The sequence below is a fragment of the Lynx canadensis genome, chromosome F1, assembly GCF_007474595.2.
Source record: "Lynx canadensis isolate LIC74 chromosome F1, mLynCan4.pri.v2, whole genome shotgun sequence".
Taxonomy (NCBI): Eukaryota; Metazoa; Chordata; class Mammalia; order Carnivora; family Felidae; genus Lynx; species Lynx canadensis.
The window spans coordinates 53,109,992-53,134,648 of record NC_044319.2 but is presented as its reverse complement, the minus strand read 5'-3'; the positions used below and the strand labels follow the sequence as shown (position 1 = coordinate 53,134,648).

The window sequence follows — 24,657 nt, the reverse complement described above, 5'->3', positions numbered from 1 at the left end:
CTGTAGGAAGGGCTGGAAAAGTGAAGATCCGGAAAGAGGAGTAAGAGGATAGGTAGAAGAGCTGCCACTCAGCCAGTTTAAGAAGCCAGGCATGACTGGCCATCTACATGGGACTGTCAGGAGGAGATTTGTGGAGATGTCAAAGGGAAGCTGTGCCTCTGGGTAGCTACCATCCCCATGAAGCCAATACCAAGAATCAAATCATAGACCCATGGCCACTCTTGGTCAGAGCCAGCAGTTGGAGATAGCCAGATACGGAGCAGAAGAGAATTTGGACAAGCTGAAACCTACACCTCTGTGCCTATTTATCCCCATTTCTCATCTCAATGAACTTCAAGGAATAATGGTTGCTTCTTGACTTCATCCTCCAAATCCTCACCAACTTTAACCCAGAACCATAAAGGGATGGTGTAGAAGTTTCCTACTGCTGCATAACAAATTACCACAAACATAGTGGCTTAAAAAGAATACGTATTTGTCATCTCACAGTCCCATGGATCAGAAGTCTAGACATGGCTTAGTTGGGTCCTTTGTTCATAGTCTCACAAGGCTGAAATCAATGTGTCCACTGGGCTGCATTCTCATCTGGAGGCTAGACTAAGGAGGTATTTTCTTCCAAGCTCATTCAGGTTGTTGGCAGAATTCATTTCCTTATGATTTTAGGCCTGGGGGTGCTGAATTGTTATTTTGACTGTTGGCCCACAGGCCCTAAAGGCCACCAGTGTTCCCTGCTACAGGGATCTTCACAGCCCTCTCATAACACGGCAGCTTGCTTCCTCATGACCAACAGGAAAATTTTGTTCTCAGTCAACTAAGATGGTGTCTCTTATATTCATGTACATGACACATCATTTTACGTTGTTTAGAAGTAAGTTATGGGGTCCTGCCTAAACTCAAGGGGAGAGTAATTGTACCAGGGTATAATTCACAGTCACCTTAGGATGTGGCTGCCATAGAAAGGGGATTCTGAGATATGTAGTTTCACTTTAACCAACTTAACATAATACAAACTGTACAGAAGGGAAAATCAAGAGATCGCTTGCTGAATTTGAGATGTATTAGAAATAAAAGTGGAGAGGTTGAGAAGGCCATTGGATTGGAGGCTGGATTTGGAGAGAGATGTATGACTCTCAGATGTATATTCCTAACCCAATAGAGATTCATAGATCTATGTGACATGTCAACTTCGTATGCCCCAAATTATTCCCTCCTTCCGCAAATCTGATACTCTTTCAACTTCACATCTCATCAAATGGTACACCACCCACCCTTTCTTTCAAGGCAAACCCAAGTCCTTTTTGATTCTTCTCATTCCCTTTTTTCTTCTACATTCAATCTGTCATAATTCTCTTGGCTCTACTTCCAAAACATAAATCCATCCACTTAGTTCCATCTCTACCATTACCACCCCAGACCAAGTCACTATCACCCCTCCTTGGACTTACACAGAATCCACTCCTCTTGACTCTTATGGACTGAATTGTGTTCCCCTAAAATGCATATGTTGAATCCCTAACCCCCAGTGTGACTGTATTTGGAGGTAGATACTTTTGGAAGCAATTAAGGTTAAATGAGGTTGTAAGAATGGTTGATAGGACTGGTGCCCTTATAAGAAGAAAGAGAGACACAAGAGATCTCTCCCTCTCTCCAAGTGCATGCAGGGAGAGGCAGTGAGAGGACAGAATAAGAAGACAACTTTCTACAACCAGGTAGCGAGGCCTCACCAGAAACCAACCCTGATGACACCTTGATCTGGATTTCTGGCCTCTAGAACTGGGTGAATAGAAATTTCTAATTTTTTAAGCCAATGATATTTTGTGTTGGCAGCCTGAGTAGACTAATACAACCCCTACACATATTCTCCACGGAGCAGCCAGAATGATTTCTTTAAAACCTAAATTAATTCATGTCACTCCCTTGCTTAAAGGCCTTCAATAATTTTCCACTGAAATTAGAATCAGACTCTTTAATGTTGGCCTACAAGATTTCATCACCTGGCTTCTGCCCATGACTTTGACCTTATGCAGTGCCATTCCCCCCTCACTCACACTGGCTTCTCTCTGTCAGCAAAAATACCAAGCTCTTCCCTTTCACCTGAAAGCTTCTCTGGTTCTTCACATGGTTGGTTTCTTCTGCATTCTTGCCTAAATGGAACTTCATCAAGGATCTGAATCACCCTTCTTAAACCAAGAATCTCACTCTTCCCCATCACCTAAACCCAAACCCTATTTCAACACTCTTATTACCTTCATAATTTACCACAATATCTAACTCTCTCTCTCTCTTTATTTGGCTTATCAATTGCCCATTTCTCCTCATAATAATGTAAAACTCAAGAGGTTAGTGTCCATGTATCCTTTGCTTTCTGCTGTGTCCTCAGAGCTTAGGATGCTGCTTATTACACAGGAAACCTTCAGTAAATATCAAGGCTTGCTCAATCAAGGATTGACTACTACAAGACTATGGCTGGAATGAAATTCTTTTAAATATATTTTAGTAAAGTTTTACTAGTATTGCCATAAAATAGATGGCCAGAGTAGAATTGCTGGGTCACCGAGTATGCACATTTTTTAATTTTGATAGATCAGAAGTACTGCTTTTTAATATTTAGTGTGACTGATTTGCCATTTTAAAATTTAATTATCGCAGATTTAATTTTTTCCCCTCTTCTCTTTTGAAAAATGAGCCATTTCGAAACCATTCTTTTTTTTCCTCCAATGTTTTTATGGTAACTGAGGTAACATCGTTCATTTTGCAAGAACTCTAGATTGTGCTTTATAGATTAGATTGATAGAGCCCATTTGTCTATGAAGAAAAAACTCTGTGAGTTGAATCTTCTTTTTGCATCACTCCCCCCATTATAAAATTAATGATGTATTCTGAGAGAGAAAAAATGAAAACCCCTCTTTTACATATCTTTTCTGAGTGTAGATATTTTGGGGAGTAAAGGCATAAAAGTGTGCCATGGCACTAGCCCATGAATACTCCAAACTTAACATTTTCAGTTTGAAATTTACAATTGCTACAACAAAGGGCCCCTGAGTAATCACTTTTACTTATACATATCATAATTACTTAAAAGGAAGATATGCATTGATACTTTCTTGAAATCTTTCAAATGAAGCCTTTAAACATTAGCTGGAACTCAGAGCTAGGAATGATTTACCACTTGTGTGTACATTTGAATTGGCTTCATTCTATGTTGTAGCCATCAATAGTGTCCCTAACCTTTTCCAGCTGCCGTGTACCTGTTTGATATGCACAAGAGACTGGTGCAAGAGTGTGGACGTCCCTACACAAATATGTGGCCCCATATGCCAGGTACATGTGATTCTGATAGTGGTCCAGACAGAGGACCATATAATTGGCTTCAACTCAGCCCAATTTTTATAATCCCCACTTTGATTGTGACCAAAATGCAAACATTTGTGTTAAAAGAATAATTACACATTTTGAGGCAGAGCAAATATTCAATAAAGATTTTGAAAATCTTATTCCTAGGAAAATACTGTCCTATTACCTTTTATATATGACAGTCCATACTTATTGGATGAATAATGTTTAAATGAATTCATTCATTAATTCTTGGAAGATTTTTTTTTTAATTTTTTTTTTCAACGTTTATTTATTTTTGGGACAGAGAGAGACAGAGCATGAACGGGGGAGGGGCAGAGAGAGAGGGAGACACAGAATCGGAAACAGGCTCCAGGCTCTGAGCCATCAGCCCAGAGCCTGATGCGGGGCTCGAACTCACGGACCGCGAGATCGTGACCTGGCTGAAGTCGGACGCTTAACCGACTGCGCCACCCAGGCGCCCCAAGGAAGATTTTTTTATTTCGTCAGTCACTGACTATGACTTATACCATGATAGGGCAAAATGTTAAAGTCCCTTTATTCTCTCAAATTGCATGATAGAGCTCTTTATACCAAATTGGTTCTTAAAATGTTTGCCTGATGTTACTCAGTGTTTCTCAAACAATTTCATCCCTAAAAAGTGGGGTAACTTTCACAGCTCTCTTTAGTCTTGCCACCAATTTCTTTTCCAGTTTTAATCCCCACTATTCCCCGCACATTCAGCCCTATGCAACTCCCAGCTCGTTCCCAAACATACCCTGCATTTTTCCTTCTGTATTTTTTCTTTTAATCACTCAGATGTTTTCATCTATGCAAACTCTGCATCTTTTCTGACTTATATCAGATTCCACCTCCCAAGTAAATATGCCTCCACTCCTCAACCTCTCTCCTTCCCAATTAGAAGTGTCCCTTCAGTATTTCCCTGGCACTCAGCTCACTCCAAACTGTGCGTATCTATATTTATTATTGACCTTCTCTAGTAGATTCCAAGCTCCTAAGAGTCAGGAACCTGTGTTAACCGTTTTGTATCCCCCACAGTAACTTTGTAGAATCTTGTCCCTATCAAATGCTTCAAGGTGTTTAAAGAATTGAATGGAGCTACTGACCAAGAATACTAGATGTTTCTACTAGCCATTTGGCAGCTCTGACATGCCACTCAGCAGTGCACCCTAGTACATGCACACCCTTCATGCACGTAAAACAATAAACTATGATCCTAAAGGGTGTCTTCTTCTATTTTTCTTGCATTATGAGTCAAACTTTGATTCTGGAACAACTCTATATGTATGTGTGCACCATCAAAAAATGTCTTTGCCCCACCAGCCAGGAGGTATGTAGGCAGAGATGGCACTGGTGGAGTAAATGCATATGTGAAATCAGTGGAAATTTTCTACAGTAACAGTTTGCAGGTTTGGGAGTCTCATACTTAAATAACTATGCGTAAGTATTTAAGCCTGATATATGACTATGGGTAATAAAGATCACTTCTGTAGTGAGACTGGTGTAACCTTTACAAAATGAATCCTAGATATAAATATGTTCATCAACTTTGGAGAAATTAAAAATTAACTTTATAAATGGAAAGGAATAGAGATCTTCAGAAACCATGCTTCAAATGATCTGGCTTTCAGAAATCTACAAAAATATTTGGTGTTGATTTGTCAGCATTAAAATGTGTAAATCACCCAACTGACTGGACGCACTGTCCAAAGCCATAACTTTTATGTAAGACTAAATAAGAGCTTTTCCTACTTCTCATGTTTTATTTGTAATCTAAACTGAGAACTTGCTTATAGCCATTTATTTATTGTATCATTATGACAAGGCACCTATAACTTATGATAAAACCAAGAAGCAGCATCCAAGTGGTTCAACTAAACAGAGGTTAATATAATTAAATTTAGTTTTCTCTGAAGCTGTCTTTGTACAAAAAAAAAGCAAACTTTTGATGTGACATATTCTCTGGGTCTTGGCATTCATGATAACTAACAAAGCGAAGGAGGAATCTTGTAACCGGGTTAGGATTTATAAGCCAAAAGTCATGCATGTTAAAATGAGGACCCAGAGTACACCTGGGGGTGGCTCAGTAGGTTGAGCATTCGACTCTTGGTTTTGGCTCAAGTCATGATCTCACAGTTGGTGAGTTCAAGCCCTGCATCAGGCTCTGCACTAACAGTGCTGAGCCTGCTTGGAATTCTCTCTCTTTCTCTTTCTGTCTCTCTGCCCCACACCACTCTCCATCTATCTCTCAAAAAGATAAATAAATAAACCTAAAAAAAAAAATGAGGACCCCAGGATGAGGAGTATAGACAGCAGAAACTCCATCAGCTGGGAATGAAGTTGATGGTGACCAGGAAGATTAGCCCCTTCCGAAATGCAGTAAGCACACATAATACAGTTTATGAGCACAGCAGTGCCTGTTTACCACTATTTGGGTTCATCACCAGCAGCAGGGTAAAAAGATTCCTAAGTGCCAAGGTAAGTGGGTTCAGTGAAAATGCACCACAAAGACCAGAGGGGAAGCTTTGGAAACTGCTGGATCATCAGATCAATAGACTCGAAGATGACTAAGTTAGGTTGCCTTATGCAGTTTAAACATTTGTGCAGGGAGTCTCCCCACGCAGCCTTTTATTGACAGCTACAGATCAATGGTAATTTTTGATCATTTTCAACCTACATAAACCTATTGACCCCATGGCCACCTTTGGGGCACTTCAAGTCGTCAAAAATAATCAGAGGAGATAGTGTAAAATTGTCAGACTGCTGAACACTCCAAGTAGTTTCATGTGCCCCCAGAGCAGAGTTGAGAGGTTAAAATGTAGTTCAAATTGCCAGCAGAACCTCAACTGGCAGAGTGTTCCAGAGAGTCTTGTCTTTATGTCTCATAAAAGGACGCACTGATTTGTATCCAGATTCTGACACTCATGCATAAGAGTTTCTTTAAAAAAAAAAAAAAAAAAAAAAGCAAAGTTTCATTGGAAATATTAGATTGCAGAAAATGGATTATTCCTGTTTTCCTCTGTTGAATAATTCTTTCCATCTGTTGCCTAACGAAAGTAGGTAATATACTTCTAGAATAAAAATATGAATAGTAGGTGGTTGTGAACACGGAAAGGGCAAGGACAAGTGGGAAGCTAGCACAAGCCAATAGCCCAGAGATCAGCAATAGCAAGAAATCTGTCTCCTAAGAATCGGTAAGATGGAAGAGTGAGGGAAAGAAGGAGCAAACTAACGAAGAGGAAGGAGTCAGAGTATTGAATCAAGATCATTTCCATAGGGAAGGGAAGGAGGGCAGGGAGCAAAGGAACGAAACATAAGAGAAGGTTTTTAATGATGACTTTTACTAGTCAGTAGGAGACTACTGAGACTTCCTTCTTCAAGGGAAGAATTTTTTTAATTTTTTTTTAATTTTTATTTTTTAATGTTTATCTTTGAGAGAGAGAAAGACAGACCATGAGCAGGCTAGGGGCAAAGAGAGAGAGATACAGAATCCAAAGCAGGCTCCAGGCTCCAAGCTGTCAGCACAGAGCCCAATGTGGGGCTTAATCTCACCAACCAAGATCATGACCTGAGCTGAAATTGATGCTCAACTGACTGAGCCACCCAGGCACCCCTCCAAAGGAAGAAATTTAATCTTAAACACTTAAGATAGACCGTGCTCAAGCAAATCTTCTGAATCTAAGGAAAAACACAAGTAACTGAATAAACAAAATACAACCCAATCCACAGAATTAACTGTGCCCAAATTTTACAGCAGGATTCTAAAATAGTGAATGTTGGTGTTGGAAATCCATTCAAGAGAGAATAATACAAATGATTTTCTTAAATGTTGAAGAATATACCGGTAAGGATTGTCCTGCCATTTTAAAATTTTCTTCATTTTTTTTCATGTGGACTTTACTAAACATTGACAAAAAGCACAGCTATTAATGAGCTTTATTTAAGGTGTGTGTGTGTGTGTGTGTGTGTGTGTGTGTGTTGTAGCTCTTCAGGAGTAACAACATATTATGGGAACCTGTTCTCAGCATAAATTTATGATATAAAAATTATCCTTTACATTTACAACATGAGATTCTCCTTTTCCTTTTTTTTCTTTTTAAGATACAAACCAAAGTAAGCACAACTATTGTAATCACCTTTTGAAGGAGTAATCTAGGTGCCAGGCATGCACGAACTTCAACTTGAGATCAGCAGGTCATATTTCTACATTAGATGGCGGAGGTTTTGAGTCTGGGGCATTTTGAATACTTTTGCTTTCTGAGAATCTGAGCTATAAATGTTTATTAAAAGGATCTATAATGAAATCAGTTTTGTTATTTTTTTAATGGTTGCCTGGAGTGTGTTGGATGACTGAATGCCGGTTGTTAATCATTAAGTACTCATGTTACCAAAAGTGTTTGATAGTATTGCCATCTAGGGGCTGAATGGAATTCTCAGCCCTGAAATAAACTGTAATTGAGCAGGTGCTGCTATTGACAATATACATATGTTTTTGCTTTATAGCCCACATGCTTTTCATGTTTCTTATGACAAAAGCTATCTCTAAATGTCCCCCAACAGCCTACCTTTTTTATATATAATCTGTTAGAGGTGATTACTATTTGCTTTGGAGCTTATGCTTTTTTGGCATCTATTACTGAATATTCTGAACAAAGAGTTTTTCTTTTTTGCATTATTAATCTTGCCCATGTTTGCCCTATTTCTACAGAAAAGGAATCATTTATCAGAAAAGAATGTTTGTAATCGGGACTTGTAGCATCTTCAGATTTAATATTCATTATGGACATTCTAGTTCTGTGCCATATTTATCTAAAAGACCAATCCAATGTTGTGGAGAAATAAGTTTTAAATATTTATGATCTAACTTTTAATATTTTAAAAAAGAGAAATTAGTATTTCTATAAAATTTGTTTCAGAGTCTGGTCGCTTAGCAAATGTTTAAATATTAAAAGATTTCAAGAGGTTAGCATGTAATATCATAATGGGACTTATTGAGAGAGGAAAATTAACTTACAAGTTTTTGATAAATACAGGCAATTATATTTTCTTGCTTGTGTTTAACACATAAGAAGAGACATTAAACAGTTGAAACTTATAACCAAGAATGTGAGGAAAGGGTGTCAAAAATTATCTCTATGATGTTTTGGTTTTGTCTAACAAGGTTTTTGGAAAATATTTCAGTTCAATTTTACCAACTTGTTTTAGATTCAAAATTATATTTGGGTGTCTCAAAATTAAGGACAATTTCCATTCACATAACTTCATTCGATGCTTTTGGTACCTATTCTTAGAACTAATTTCCTCTTCCCTACCTCACATTCTTCCTCCTGTGCCCAGCAACAAGAGAGGAAAGGACAATTGAAAGCTATCTGTCATATTTAAACATCTAACAAACTGAACCTGATCTCACACACCGTTAAGTGTGAATATCCCATTAAACCAGTCAAAACTTCCTCATGATTATTCACATTCAATGAGTGTTGTACAAAACAGAAAGTCCTATGTGTGTGGGGGGAGGGCAGGGGTGTCTCTGGGTATGTGTGTCTGTGTGTCTCTGGGTATCTGTGTGTGTGTGTGTGTCTGGGTGCATGTGTGTGTGTTTACCCATAGACACATTACTGGTCCACTTGCAGTCAGAGTTGCTATCTGTAAACAGACATATCCATCTGGCCCAGATGTAGAAAGAGCACCCTGGGCTCTCTCAAACATGAAGACTTTTAGTTCCAGTTTTTAGTGATGTAAAATATGTTAAATGTTCTCCCCAAGCAGAAAAAAAAAAACTAATTCTGCTATCCTTTTTTTTTCCTTTTAAATCAACAAAAACCAAGTTCTCAAAACCTAACTAACAATTACTTTTGGTAAGTTTTATAGTTTTAGTCATGGTGTTTTTAACAAATGAGAATATCTTCACATATTTATCACTAGTAGACTTCTCTAAGGTGTTTGTTCATTTATAGTTCAGGTAGCTTGTTGTTTTTGTTTTCTTGTGTTTGTTTTATTGCATTTGTAAAATATAAATATGCACCAAGAGAATGCAAGAGGGAGATTGGGGAGGTATAAACAAATAGTATAAGAGATTAATGAAAAAGAATCAGGACTGTCTCAGTTAACTCTCCAAACCCTTAGGATTATCCCATTCTTTGTCCTGCAACCCGGTGCCACGGGTCTCCATTGTGAGATAGATACAGCACTGACCTGAAGCATTATAGATTTTTTTTAATGTTTATTTATTTTTGAAAAAGAGAGAGACAGAGCATGAGCAGGGGAGGGGAAGAGAGAGAGGAGACACAGAATCCGAAGCAGGCTCCAGGCTCTGAGGTGTCAGCACAGAGCCCGACGCGGGGCTCATACCTACAAACCTCAAGATCACAACCTGAGCCGAAGTTGGACGCTTAACCAACTGAGCCACCCAGGTGCCCCAAGACTCTTTCTTTATGTTATATATCACATCCTTTGGGTTGCCAGCTCTGTAAAGGCAAGGATCCTATTTGATCTATACATTGCAAATGTCTGAAATCACACATTAGATATTACATGCAGGTGGGAAGAACAAGAAAAAAACCCACATTGTTTTCTTAATAATTCAAAACTCTGTTGTGATGTTTGTGCTGCCATTGCTCATGTACCTTGGTCAGAGAATGACCTCCCAGCAATTATTAGCAGTTCCTAAAAGAAAACTAACCTGTTAATTTTCATTACAGGGTACAAGCCATCAAGCCCACCTGTTTGGGTTAGAACCATTCACAACATATCACATTGGAATTGTGGCCACAAACCAGGCAGGAGAAGTTTCAAGCCCTTGGACTATGGTTCACACCCTAGAATCTTCCCCAAGTGGACTGAGCAACTTCACAGTGGAACAGCAAGAGAACGGCCGAGCATTGTTGCTACAGTGGTCAGAGCCTGTAAAAACCAATGGTGTGATTAAGGTAACGTCTACCCTGAATATGAAGGCATGTTTGGTGTTCTCCAGATAAATAGATGAGCCCTGACATGCCATCATGTCACTGTGGGAAAACACCCTTCACAGTCGGTTTAATTCTCCTTGATCGCTCCTCCAGGCACTTAATCATAGATCAGAGAAAACTGGCTCCCGTGTGTTATGCTTGCTATGAACCCAACACTGAGCTAAGTGCACTCTGTGGATTATCTCATTTAATTTTCACATCAACACTACCAGGTAGCTACCACTAAACTTCATGAGGCATAATAAAGGCTAAATAATTGCCCAAGCCCACATTGCAAATGACTGAATTGCAATTTGAAGTCAGGAAGTCACGCTAAAACTGAACCCTAAATGATTGTTCTTACTGCCTCCTGAATTACCCTGCCCAGTTATTTACTCAAGACTTGCCTAACTTACACTGTGAGCAGAGCTCACGAAGCAGAGGACAGGAAGCCCTACATGTCTGCTGACTCCCCCACCTCCATACATAACCATGAGGAGTCATCTTATTAATGTCATAGATGTCTCACGTTTCACTGGTCTATGAGCACAAAGAAAGTTGCATTTCCATTATCAGACTGCATTTAGATACTTTGAAAAATCACCCTTGTGAAAGCCAGCCTTCGTCTCCCTCTCTAATGTTCCTCTCCAACGGTAGGGGGACTTACCTGTCAGTCTATTACTGCCTCTAGTCTTGGACCAGCAGTTAGGCCCTCATCACCTACCTTCTGCAGAATTCCCCAGCCCGCAGCTGCTCTAGACCCTCTGCCTTCCTTTACCACTCCCTCTCAAGATGGCAAAGAGTCCCCTGTTAATTCCACACAGAACAGTTAAGACTAAGCTGTAACTTTGCTGAAAGCTTCTCTAAAAACCCCGTAAGGAAGATGACAGCAGATACTACCTACAGCAAAAACCTAGAACTGTCATGCGAGCTCACAGGCTCAGGCCCATGCTCGTGGGCCTCCATGTAACAGCCTTGCTGCCTAGCCCAATGGCCGCCTCTCAGCTGAGTGCCAGGCCTGCCACAGGCAGCAGAAGTAGGCCGCTTTCTACAAGCCTGCTACATGTGACAGAGCCTGACTTCCCCTACTCTACTATAGGAGGCTGAACCCAGAGGATCCGTGGTCTTAAAATCCAAGCCAGAGCCCTAAGATTTCATCAGAGAAAAGAATCTCTCTTTTCACACTCATCAAAGTACCTCCCTTTGTGAGTGTTTGTTTCCCATTCTGGTGTCTGCCTTTTCCTGGCATGATTGACAATAGGAATATCTACTCCTTTATCTTCATTTCCATTTCACCAAATATTTATTGAGCTTCTACTAAGTACCAGGCATTTATTCAGGAGTGAACAAAACAGGCAAGATCCCTGCTATCACACACCTTACGTGTGTGTGTGTGTGTGTGTGTGTGTGTGTGTGTGCATGAATGGTGGGGGTACAGAGAGGCAAACAAAAAGCTAGTACACAAATAAGAGAATTTCAGAGCAGAATGAATACTATAAAGAAAATTAAATAGAATAATATAATTACGCCTGCTCAGGCTATTTTAGAATGGATGATCATTTGAATTGAGTTGACATTTGAGCTGAGCCCTGAATGACAAGACTGAGTCAGTCATGTGAAGATATGAGAGCAAAATGTTTCAGACAAAGTGAACAGCAAATGCAAGGCCTGAAGCCAGGAATGAACTTGGTGTGTTCAAATGAAGGGAAGAAGGCCACTGTGGTTGAAGCATTGGGAGGGAGAGAAAGATGAGATTGGCAGATTGGTAGGAGGTGGACTGTGCCCAACCTTGTGGGCTGTGATGAGTTTGGAATTTATTCTAAGTGCAATGAAAAATTACTGGAGGGTTCAGGCAAAGGAGTAGCATAATCAAATTCATGTTTTTCAAAATCACTCTGGCTGCTATGTAGAAAATGGACTCCAAGAAGACCAGTTGAGTTTAGGAGATATTAAAAACTCAGGGTAGAATGAGTGGGTGCTGTGAGGGTACAGGACATGGGTGGAGTGGAGATACATCCAGAAAGCAAAGTTCACAAGATCTGTTAATGGACTGGACGTGAAATATGAATGAAAAGGGATAGTTCAGGCCCTGAGTCCTTGACTGGGTAAGTAAGGGTGGAAATTCTACAGGATTGAAGGGGTAAGTAGGCAGTTGGAGGTAGAAATCTAGAATTCTCGAGGCAGTTCTTCACAAACATAAATATACCTATATTTATAGGTATTTATAGTATATGGGTGGTGTGTAAATCTATGTGCCTGGAGGAAATCAGGCATAAGAGAATATAACTAGAGATGATGAGAGACTAGGCTCAGGCTCTGAGGAATACAAAAATTTGGAGGTCTAGGGGAGGAAGTGGGGCCAGCAAAGAACATTGAGAAGAGGCAGGTGAGGTAGAAGGAAAAGTAGATGAGTGGGACATCTCAAAACTGTGGAGAGAGTCTGTTGAATGCTGTTGAGAGATCAAGTGGAATGAGGGCAGAGAAGTCACCCTGGATCAGGAAATGACATAATCATTTTGACCTTGACAAGGAGATCAAGTGATGAAATGAGAAACCTGGTTGGGATGGCCTGAGGAGAAAATGGGAAGAGAAGGAATTGAGGATAAACAACTCTTTAAAGAAGTATAGGGGAAAAGCAGAGAAACTGGGCAGTAGCTGGCAGACTATAGTGTCAAGAAGTTTTATTTAAAAATCAATGAAAGATACTAGAGTACATTTAAACACTAATGGAAATAGCCCAGTAGAGGGAGATCAATCGGTGATGCAAGAGATAATGAGAATGATGGCAGGAGTGAGAGCTGTAGGAAGGGGGAGATATGGGATCCAGGGCTCAGGTGGGCCACACAGGGGCAGAGATACTTCATCCATAGAATGAGGAAGGAGGGTGAACAGTGTAAGTCTAGATCCACATGGATACGGTGACGATCATATATAACATGAGAATATTCCTTTCTGACTGCTTCTGTTTTCCCAATCAAATATAGGGTTCTGTCAACAGCCACCTGTGAGACAGGGAAGAGGGTGTTGGCAGGTATTGGGGAAAAGAGAAGATATGAAAGCATCACTTTGGAAAATGAAAGAGCAAACATACAGAGGAATAGAACAGGACTACAAGTGGGAATCACCCACTTAACATTTATAGTAAGAAGTTTAAAGTGAGACCAGTCAGCATATCTGAGTGTTTTCTCCCAAACCCAGAGAGAAGCTAAGGTACAGAGGGAAAGCTAAATTTAATACTAGATAGAGATTTGCTAGGTGAATATGAAGGGGCTCAGTGACTCATAGAGGCTTTCAATTTGATTATGGAAGTTGAGCTTTCTTCAGAAAATATACTATTTCTCTTCCCTCAGGGATGTGAGCTTGCACTAGGATCCCAACTAGAAAAAAAATCACACTGAAATATGGGAGTCCAACATAAACAGATTTCCAAAAGTCTAGGCTATTTCATCTTAAATAACATTAAAGTATATCAACAGTCCAGTCGAAGTTAAGTTTCCCGTTGAGAATGTTTCAAACTAGATTTGCCTCCCAAGAGATTCTGATATATGTCCCAGCCCCACTAGGGAGTCACCACCATCCCCAAGAATGTATTGTATCTCTCAGGTGCACTGAGGCTGGAAGAGGGTAGAAAATCACTATACAAAAACATCTATATTCGAGTTGAGTTACTTCCCATCTTTCCCAAAGAACAATGAATAATATGGAATGAAAATTTGCTCTACATTTATAATGAGTGCTCAGAGGATTTTCCCCAACAAAAGAACACTTTGCTCCAAAGGAGCAATTCTTCCAAGGCATGCGAGAGAATACGGGGAGGGGGAGAGAGGGGTTCTCCACCTTCTACTCATCAAAGTCTGCATCTACATTTGTGTATATATGTATAACATACATAATGTATATATGTGCATGTATGTGTGCCCACACACAGATACACAGACATCTTCAGGCTTGGCACCCTGGTACAAATGATTAAGCATTATAATTCCATTTCCCAGTAAATGCCGTAGGAGACAATGTAGATAGTTCTTACCCCACTCAGAATGAGACCCAAAGTGCTTGTCATCTATAAAACAGGGTATTTGAATACGGTTCCTTTTAAAAAAACAAAAATAAGAGGAAACCCCATGAGCACTTTTTAAGCCAAAGAATCAGCTTCAATAGTCCTTAGCTTTTAGATATGTGCTTACATGATATCCAACGTTTAAAAAAAAGGCAAAGTGGGGCGCCTGGGTGGCGCAGTCGGTTAAGCGTCCGACTTCAGCCAGGTCACGATCTCGCGGTCCGTGAGTTCCAGCCCCGCGTCGGGCTCTGGGCTGATGGCTCGGAGCCTGGAGCCTGTTTCCGATTCTGTGTCTCCCTCTCTCTCTGACCCTCCCCCGTTCATGCTCTGTCTCTCTCTGTCCCAAAAATAAATAAATGTTGAAAAAAAAATTTAAAAAAAAAAGGCAAAGAAAACTATTGTTCCTCTTTTTGTGGACTTTCTGTGGACTTTTTGTGTTACAGTAACTGGAAAAGAGCACATTCCCAAAACTAATATCAGAATGATTCATCTGGATTGGGATCATCAAAAGGAAAAATTGGAGGGTGAGAAGGGTAAAAGGGACAAAATAGCTACACCAAGAAATCATAGGCCACACATTATTTTCCCTCTGCTTCTCTTCTTCCTACAGACATACAACGTCTTCAGTGAGGGTATCCTCGAGTACGCGGGACTGAATCGTGAGTTTCTCTTCCGACGCCTGGACCCTTTCACTCTCTACACACTGACCCTGGAGGCCTGCACCAGGGCTGGGTGTACACACTCAGTGCCCCAGCCTCTGTGGACAGATGAAGCCCCTCCCCACTCTCAGCTGGCTCCTACCATCCAGTCCGTGGGACCCGCAAGCATTGAGCTGAGCTGGTCTGAGCCTATACACCCAAATGGAAAGATAATTCGCTATGAAGTGATTCGCAGGTGCTTTGAGGGAAAAGCTTGGGGAAATCAGACAATCGAGGCCGATGAGAAAATTGTTTTCACGGAATATAATACAGGAAGGAACACATTTATGTATACTGACACTGGTTTACAACCATGGACGCGGTGTGAATATAAAATCCACACTTGGAATTCGGCAGGTCACACCTGGAGCTCTTGGAGTGTGGTTAAGACAATGCAGGCGCCCCCAGAAGGCGTCTCTCCCCCTGAAATAGCCTATGCATCTACGAGTCCCCCAAAACTGCTGATTTCCTGGATCCCGCCAGAACAGCCTAATGGTATTATCCAGTCGTATAAACTTCAAAGGAACGGAGTGCTCTATCCTTTCAGCTTTGATGCCGTGACTTTCAATTATACCGATGAAGAGCTGCTTCCGTTCTCCACATACAGTTATGCGGTCATCGCCTGTTCAAGTGGAGGCTGCTCCTCGAGCAAACCCACCAGCATTACAACCCTCGAGGCAGCTCCAGCCGGGGTCAGCCCTCCAGCTCTCTGGGTCATCAGTGCTACCCAAATAAATGTATCGTGGTCACCGCCATCAATTCAAAATGGAAAGATCACTAAATATTTGCTGAGATTGGACGGGAAGGAGTACCTTGCTGGGCAGGGCCTGTCCCTGCTGGTTTCCCACCTGCAGCCTTATACTCAGTATGATTTCTCCCTGGTGGCCTGCACGAAAGGAGGTTGTACAGCTAGCTCATCAAAATCTGCCTGGACAATGGAGGCCCCACCGCAGAACATGGACCCTCCAAAACTGCAAGTCACAGGCTCAGAGTCGATAGAGATCACCTGGAAACCTCCTAGAAACTCAAATGGCCAGATCAGAAGTTATGAACTTAGACGGGATGGAACCATTGTCTACACTGGCCTGGAAACGCGCTATCATGATTTCACTCTCACCCCAGGTGTGGAGTATGGCTACACAGTGGCCGCCAACAACAGCCAAGGTGGGGTTTTGAGTCCACTCGTCAAAGACAGAACCAGCCCGTCAGCGCCTTCAGGGATAGAACCCCCAAAATTGAAGGCTAAGGGCCCTGAAGAGATTTCAGTCAACTGGGATGCCCCAGTGAGGACAAATGGCGATATCGTCAACTACAGCCTCTTTCTCCGAGAGCTCTTTGATAAAGAAACAAAAACCATACACATAAACACAACTCATAATTCTTTTGGCACACAGTCACTCGTAGTAGACCAGCTGAAGCCATTTCACAGGTAGGTAGTCGACTCCGGGTTTTCTAAGAGCAACACTGTCCTTTCTGTAGTGTAAGCCCTTGAACAGTGTAAATGAAAACTCTAAAACAAGACGAAGGATGTCCCCAACCCCTGATCATGTAAGCACTGACAGTGGACTAGCAACATCCTCATCCGGCCAAAGCTTGTTTGCGTAACTTCTAGAGAGCAAAATGCTTGCAGGTGGTATCTTGAGAGTCCGTTTTTTTCAGAACTGTTTGCAATTCGCCACAATGTCTGGGACAAGTGATACGGAGATGGGACCCCTTCCCTGAGTTTAGAGCCTCCTGAGAACACACAGGCCCCTAGACAGTTCTGCGAGCCCAAATGGGGTTATCTGACCCAGGCTGTGAAAAAACTTGGGTATTATTTTAAAGATCGAAAAGGCGCCAGCCAGAGCTGGACTGACCCAAATTTTGTTTTGGGGACAGCCTTTTCTACGGAATCTTGCACTTGTGCCGGGGATAATGAGACTCGTGTGACCTTATACCCTCATCCCCTTAGGGCTGCCCCAGCTCCGATCTCATGACTTCCGGGGACGGTGCCACTTTGCCAGCTCATGTGTCTCACTGATCCTACTCTGGGCTCTCTGACGTGCATGGATGTGTGTCTCTCTCTACACGAGGGAACCTTCCCACTGGCCCCTTTCCTATAGCTTAAAGAATTACTTGGCATTTTTCCCCATCACATTTTAAGTAACTTACATCCCCAAGGAGAAGAGTAATAAAAGACATTTTATGCTTAAAATTTAGTAAAATGAACAGAACCACTTAAAAAAAAGTAAAGGCTGAAAGAGTGTTGATTTCCAACCACCACTGCTAAAATTCAGCTATTATTGTAATCTACTGATGTGTAGATTAGATCCCTCCTATGATTATCTCTGATATATAGTGCTGTTTAAATGAAACATTCATGGTCTTATGCATCTACTCATGACAATTATTTAAGGTCGCATTAAATATTAAACAGTAATTAAAACTTCCGTAGGTATCTTTCATAGCTAATCCACATGCTGTGTGGGTTGCCTTTTATCTGACTCTGATTCAGGGCATTAAAGAGACCCAGGTTAGCTGCACAGCTATACATTTTATTCTGACTTCTTTTTTACCTGACTGGTACCTGCAAGTTTTAAAAATCGTATCAAGTTGCTCCCCTTTGAAACTCTTACTCAGAAAGATTTCTAGAGAAGAATAACGTTTCCAGAGGTGAGAGGAGCACTTCTCACAGGCTGGGGAGGGGGAGAAAAGCTTGATAGCCTCATAAGCCTAACGATGATATTTAAGGGGATAAGAGATGTCCTCTTTACTCTCCACTCTAATTGAAGATGTAAGTGACAGTAAATGACGTAAAACAGCCTCTCACGTGTAGATGAAGTTGGACTTCACGTAGTTTGTGGTTTTTCTAGCAGCTTAATGTCTACTGAATACTGCAAATTAGCGTGTCCTCCTGGGCACCTCCAGCTGATCAGTAGGAAGAAGGAGCCTGGGAATCCTCTAAGTAGCAAAGGGCACATGAGCAAGAATTTTAAAACTGCCACAGATAATCTGGAAAACGATCCATGTGTGGACAATTGACTTCACAGAATTGTTTTGGAGTCAGATCTGCCATATGCACCCACGAACTGATGTGCCCATAAACCAGTAGTCTCATCACGGTGGAGATAAGCATGGGAGGAGCAGACAGGAAGGAGAAGCAGAAAGCGGGAATGAAAGATGTCACAAAAGAAGGAAAAAGAAGTGTAATGGAGAAGGGAAAGTGGGAAAAAGAAGAGGGAAGGAGAAATAGAAAAAAAGCGAGGAAGAGAACAGAAAGCAGTGGTAAGAGGAGAGAAAGCAGAAAAGAGAAGAGGAAAAGGTAGGAAACAAAGATGGAAAGAAAGGTGGCTGTGACTCGAGGGAAAACCAAGGATGTCGTAAAGTCAGCAGGGCATGGGAACAGAGGGAAAAAAGCACTTACGTGCAGCCGTAGGCACTTAATACTAACAAAAGCCCCTCTTGTTGGAAAGGGAAAGTCGCAGCTATGTAAATAGAACTTTCTAGGCAGCAGCAGACCAACTACGAGGCAAAACATAATTGATTGGTTGAGTTTAACTGGATGGTGATAAGGTGTCTCCATGATTGATAATCTAGCGTGTAGCTAGGTTAACTTTGGCCCCAAAAGGTCTTTCTGTGGTGTAAGAGAGCCTGTTTTAAGATGTCAGGTATCAGGTGAGGGGATTTATTACCACGGAGACTTTAACTCCATGATGTTCCTTCATGCCCTGGAAACATTCCTGGGGAATCATTCCGCCCCAGCTGCAGATGTAGAAGAAGCCCAAGGCTACTGAAAACTGGTTCATACCCCCCAAGATGCACATTCGTCATCACTGTGTTAAGTAATTCTGCAGCGTACCAGAATTTTTTTTATGTTGGAGAGAATCTTGAAAGTTCATTTATTCCTTACATTCCTGTTTAGGGAAAAATTGTGCCCACCCCTTTCCGGACAGATGAGAATCTGTTTTAGTTTGGAAAGCCAGGATGATTTAACATGTTCTAAAATTTTCATGGAAATAGAACTTTGTCGTTCTTTAAAAAGGCTAGCTGTAGATAAGAATAAACATGAACTTAGTTGTCTTTTTCTCTTCGAAAAACAGTCTTTTAGAGATCCTTTCCGTGAAAACCTATTTTGCCAATAATGGGCAGTTTCTGCCTTGTGTCCTGAAGGTATGAAGTACGAATTCAAGCCTGCACCATGCTGGGGTGTGCATCAAGTGACTGGACATCCACACAGACCCCTGAGGTCGCACCCCAGGTGCAACCGCCTCCACATGTCGAGGTACGGATGGCACCAGGGGGGTTCCAGCCCGTGGTTTCCCTTTTATGGACAGGACCGCTTCAGCCAAATGGAAACGTTTTACATTATGAGTTGTACAGAAGACAAATAGCAACTCAGCCCGGAAAATCGAATCCAGTGCTAACCTATAACGGAAGCTCAACCTCTTTCACGGACTTTGCACTGTCGCCTTTCACAGAATATGAGTATCAGGTAAGAAATGTGTATTATCACCAATCCACACTGAGACTGTAGGCGCACGTCAGCACCTGCCTGTAAAAATCACTTGCAATATGAAAAGCCACTTAAAGAGACATGGAGCTTAAGGAATTTAATAAGGTCCTTTAAAATTTTGTAAGCAGTAAATGAGGGGGGAAAGACCACATTCATTTGCCTTCTTCATTTCCTTGGTTCTTGATCCATGTGATATGTGCTTGTTATTCCTGTGTAAATTTCAGGTGAAGTATTTGCATTTCTTATTAATGAAGTAATTTCTACCATTAAGCTTCCCTCTGTCAGTATTGCCTTGGCAGGAAACACTCCTTGTTAAAAAATCACTTTAAAAGTAACTCATTCATTGTACCAAGATAAAGCAAAACCCAGTGGCAAGTACCTTCACCCTCTGTGCTCAAGAAAGATGTGGAATGTTGAGAAATGTCTAGAGGAAAACAGCTAACCTGCTCATGGGGACGAATCAAGTTTTGTATGAGAGCAGCCTAAAAAATCGGACTTTGCATATCTCTAAAAAGTTGAGAATTGAGAAAAATATTCGGAAAGCGTTTTGAAATCTATAGAGGATTTCTGTTAGGTTTACTTTGTCGTGCTACCAGAGTGCTTTTGATTCCTCTTATGATAGCACCCCACTTCCCCGGGGGGATGATCCCCCCCCCCACCCCTTGCCCAGGTTTGGTGGGAGTATCATTCCCTGAATGTGTCAAGCTGTCTCCTAACCAAGTGATGGGCACCGGGGCCATGCTCAGCCCCTCAGATTCGTCTGGGGCTTGATCCTCAGCACGGTGACTCACAATTTTAAAAGGCAGAGGTGAGAAGTCCTGATAAAATATCCCCAATCTCAATCCAAAAGCTTTTCTTTTTTATCCCTGCGATTTGCAGGCTCGATCATTCAACTGTTCTTTCAATTCCAGATTCTCCCAAGAAACTCCCTTTTGCTTAAGTCAGAATCATTTTCTCACTTGGAGTCCGAAGCTCGCTGGTTGATACAAGCTGCAAGCACTCAGTGCCAGGCACAATGCCAAATGCAAGTTTTTAAAAGAGGAAACTGAGCCTTGAATGGCTTACCATACCCAGAAGTAATAAAATCACTAAGTCACTAGAAATATGTGGAGCAAATCAGTGAGGATAGTAATTAGAGGTAATATTTTAGTGTGAGGAGAGTGTATTTTTGGCCATATTGTATGAGATTAGTTACCCAATGAACTTAGTGAACATTGAAAATGTAAGTAGATTCTTGAATGCTTTGGAGACATACACAGGTATATATCCCTAATCCCTTGTTTTCATTTCCAAATCTAAAACTCGCTTAAAAATGAGAGTTTTTTCCTAGGTTTGGCACAACTCATTTGGCAGCAAAACTCAGTCTGAACAAACTTGAGGCTGTTTGCAGCATTTATCCCATCTAATGTGAATATTTATATGTTTGCTACAGAAATATTGTGTTTCATTACCAGATCATTCTGAGGATATTACAAAATATGCAATATATGTATTGTATTACCTTTCCAAAATCTGAAAAAAAAAATATTTAAAAACACATCAGGCCCCAAGGGTTTAGGGTGAGGATTATGGTTTATATTATGAAGGAACAAAATACCTAGTGATACCACAGTTGGAAACAGCCAGAGTCCCTGTGGCTGGCCATCCTTTTGTTCTTTTCTCTATATCTTTACTAAAAAGTGTCAAGTTATCAAAGACTCTTTTATTCTCAATTCTCTAGTCTCCTTTATAAATAAAAGCACACCTTTATGACAGAGCTGAATGGAATCAGCATGAAATCTTCAGCCTCTAATTAGACGAAACTAAATATCCCATTGTGGGGCACCTGGGCAGTCGGTTAGGCATCTGACTCTTAATTTCAGCTCAGTCATGATCTCACAGTTCATGGGATCGAGCCCCATGTCGGGCTACAGGCTGGCAGTGCAGAGCCTGCCTGGGATCCTCTCTCTCCCTTTCTCTCTGCCCCTCCTCTATTCATGCTCTCTCCTTCTCTCTCTCTTTCTCGCTCTCTCAAAATAAATAAACATTAACCAAAACAGAAACAAAAACAAAAAACGACCCATAGATACTGAAAGTAAACCAGTGATTATAGCTTCTTTGGCATTATGTTGTGGCATCGGGTTCAATAACTGGCCTCGTGATCCATAGAAGTCTTATGCCAGGTTTTTAAGGAATGGTAAACCCCATGCATGTATCTTAGCTCTCGTGAGTTTTCTTAACAGGACAGGACCTAAGGATAAGCAGGAGCCAAGGGACCCACAGTTCAGAGGAAAGTGGACCTCAGACTATGCTGTTCCTTTTGTAACCCTTCCTGTCAGCTCTGTGCCATGTTCCTCCTCCTTACTCTTTCCACTCAAATGGGTGCATTTCATTGGTTTTTCATAACAGACTGGTCTCAAATTTGCACTTACTAGCTAATCCTACCTTGTTACAACATAAGGATAGAGAGCAGGAGGGTAAAATCTAGACTATCTGCCCCAAACTCAGTCCTCACAGGAAATATTTTGAAAAATATAGATTAAATGCTGGAATAAATGAACTAAAATATTGGATTTACTTAGCCTGTGTAACTGCTGAGTCTATATAGACGCTGAGTAATCTCACAGAAGCTATTTAGGATGTAATGTACTACAAGAATTGATTTCCCTTTTACAAAAGAACGTTTTGCCATTGAGATGAATTCGCATTGCTCTCAAATTTGTCTGAGGGTTACTTCATCTGCAAGCTGCCTTTCAGAAAACATCTTCGTTGTCCTAGAGACATCAGTTCACCCAACATCTGTCAATGATTTGACCCTTCTGCAGAGGATTGTATTTGTGAGGTGATTTGTATTGGTATGGTATAAAACCAAAGAACTGAGAAACTGCCCAGAGATATGGACCTACTCATCAAAAGGGTGGTGATGATCTGTAATTGGGTAGGTAACCTTCCACTTGGTATACCAGGAGGGTGTCTGATGCCATTGCCCATCCTCCTATGTGACCCTACACCATTGTACTCTTTTCTGTTTTGGTATCTGACAAAATTTATTATGTGGGAAAAACAAGACAGCACTGACTAGAATAAATTCACCAATCAGTTGACCAGTATTTGAGTTCTGGGAGAAAAGAATATAGAATGGATGAGTTTTGATGGACAGAAGGGACAGAAACTATGTTCTTACTGAGAGAAAGGGGATTCCCTCACTGCAGGAAACTCTGAAGAGTGAGAACCAGCCAATGTCACTTACCTTACAACAATTCACATAACCAGCTTGATAACTGTTACATTTGAAGGTGGGCAAAAGTCATGTGATATTACAGGCACTTTCTAAGTTTTCAGTGATACTTCAATATTGAACATCTTAAAGAAGTGGTTCCCAGTGTTTCTAGTACAAAAGGATCACCCAAGAAGCATGTTCAAAGTGCAGGTTCTAAGGGGTTAGGGTGGGGATTTCCAGAATTTGTATTTTTAACAAGCAGCTTAGATGGCCCACAACTCTATTTTTTTTTTTTTTTTTTTTTTTTTTTAGAGAGAGAGAGAGAAATACTACCCCAGAGGGTACAGCATTGTTGCTATGCTACTTAAGCCGGATTTTCAAGTGGTGATTTCCTAATTCAGTGGCTCTGAGCCCTGACTGCACATTAGAATCACCTGGGGAACTTTAACCACCTTCCCGATGCCCTGGCCCCATCCGTCTGTAGTTCTGATTCTGGGATGCGTCCAGGCATCAGTGCGTTTCAAAAGGTCCCCAGGTGATTCTAATGTGCAGCCAGGGCTGAGAATCATAGTCCTAAACCATCATAAACCGATTGCCTAAATAAGTGAAGCCAGCTCTCCACAAGTGCCAAATTTACGTGATGATAATTGATGACCAACCTATTTACCTTGGTCTATCATGGTCATCTTGGTCTATCCATGACTTTCCCAAACAAGAGTCCTACTGTTGTGGTATGAAGCCAGAAAGGGGGCAGAATATATTATCTGCAAAGTTCATGTTTCAATTAATCATATAATGTCTTTTAGTCTTGCTCATGGGTTTTGTTTGATGTTTGTTGTTTTACTTTGTTTTGTCTCTCATTTGGGAGACCTGGTCTTTGGTAGTAAGAGTTAGAACATTCAGCACCTTTAAAATGGCATTTTCCTAATTTGATTCATTTCGATACAGCTTCCAGAGATTCTGAAGGATCAGCTTTAATAAAAACTGTGAGATCTGAAATATAAATCATAGAAATTTGGAAGTGGTTTTTTCTATGTCACAAGACGGATGGGGTGTCTTTGCAGAACCACACAGCGCAGAATCTCTTTAGAGAACAAGCATTCTCACTGAATTTCAAATACAATTTAGTTTACCAAAACCTAATTCTCAAAAACTCTGTAAAATGTGTGATTCATACATAAATGAAATGCATCTTCACTGAACAAAATTCTTCACTGCACAGACTTTTCCTTGAATGGAGGTTACAGGCTTCCTGTTCCACGGAATATTTACGAACGCAAAGTGATACTTTTCACGGGCAATACTCATTTCTGTCCTCAACTTTTTCAAATTAGGCTGTACTGACATATATGGTATAAACCTCCACATTCTGTGTGGGGAAGCTCTTAATTGTTCAGCAAGCAAATTAAGACGGTAGTCTCTGCACAGGCTTTGGAGAGGGACCCGTGTGTGAGTCTACTCCATAAGCAGCTTCAGTTTTGACCTGCGGGGAGTGAGCTGAGGCCAATGAGCAGCTCCCGGTAATTGTGCATTCATATTCATACTCTCGCTTAAGGCAATGACTCACCATGGATTTGCTAGGGCCTGCCACGGCTCCCCCTTTCACCGAATCATGCTGTCAGTGACTTAATTAGTTTTCCTGAAACTTCCCCACTTTGACAGCTTTTTGCAATAAGCACCTACACTCGCACGATCTCCAAGGCCTCCGGTGCCTCGTAACTGGGTGACTGAGAAGTGACAGGTCAGCCTCAGAGGAAACTCTATGACTCACTAAGTGTGGGTCTGATAGGGCCGGTGCTGAGGAAGGCCACACGGGATGGCAGGCTGCTGTTTTCTAACAGACCGACCCTGGCTCCAAAAAATTCTGTCTAAAAATTTATGCCGAAGAGGATGGAAGGGCTGAGAAG

At 41.2% G+C, this 24,657-nt stretch overlaps 1 protein-coding gene across 1 annotated transcript in view; it reads left to right on the top strand.

The window, feature by feature from the left end:
* The window catches only part of USH2A (usherin), a 739,358-nt gene that overhangs the window by 672,209 nt on the left and 42,492 nt on the right, over window positions 1-24,657 (top strand). The window contains exons 61-63 of the mRNA XM_030302386.1: window positions 10,056-10,283; window positions 14,972-16,488; window positions 19,209-19,530. Coding sequence (XP_030158246.1) covers window positions 10,056-10,283; window positions 14,972-16,488; window positions 19,209-19,530 — 2,067 coding nt within the window. The remainder of the gene's footprint in view (window positions 1-10,055; window positions 10,284-14,971; window positions 16,489-19,208; window positions 19,531-24,657) is intronic.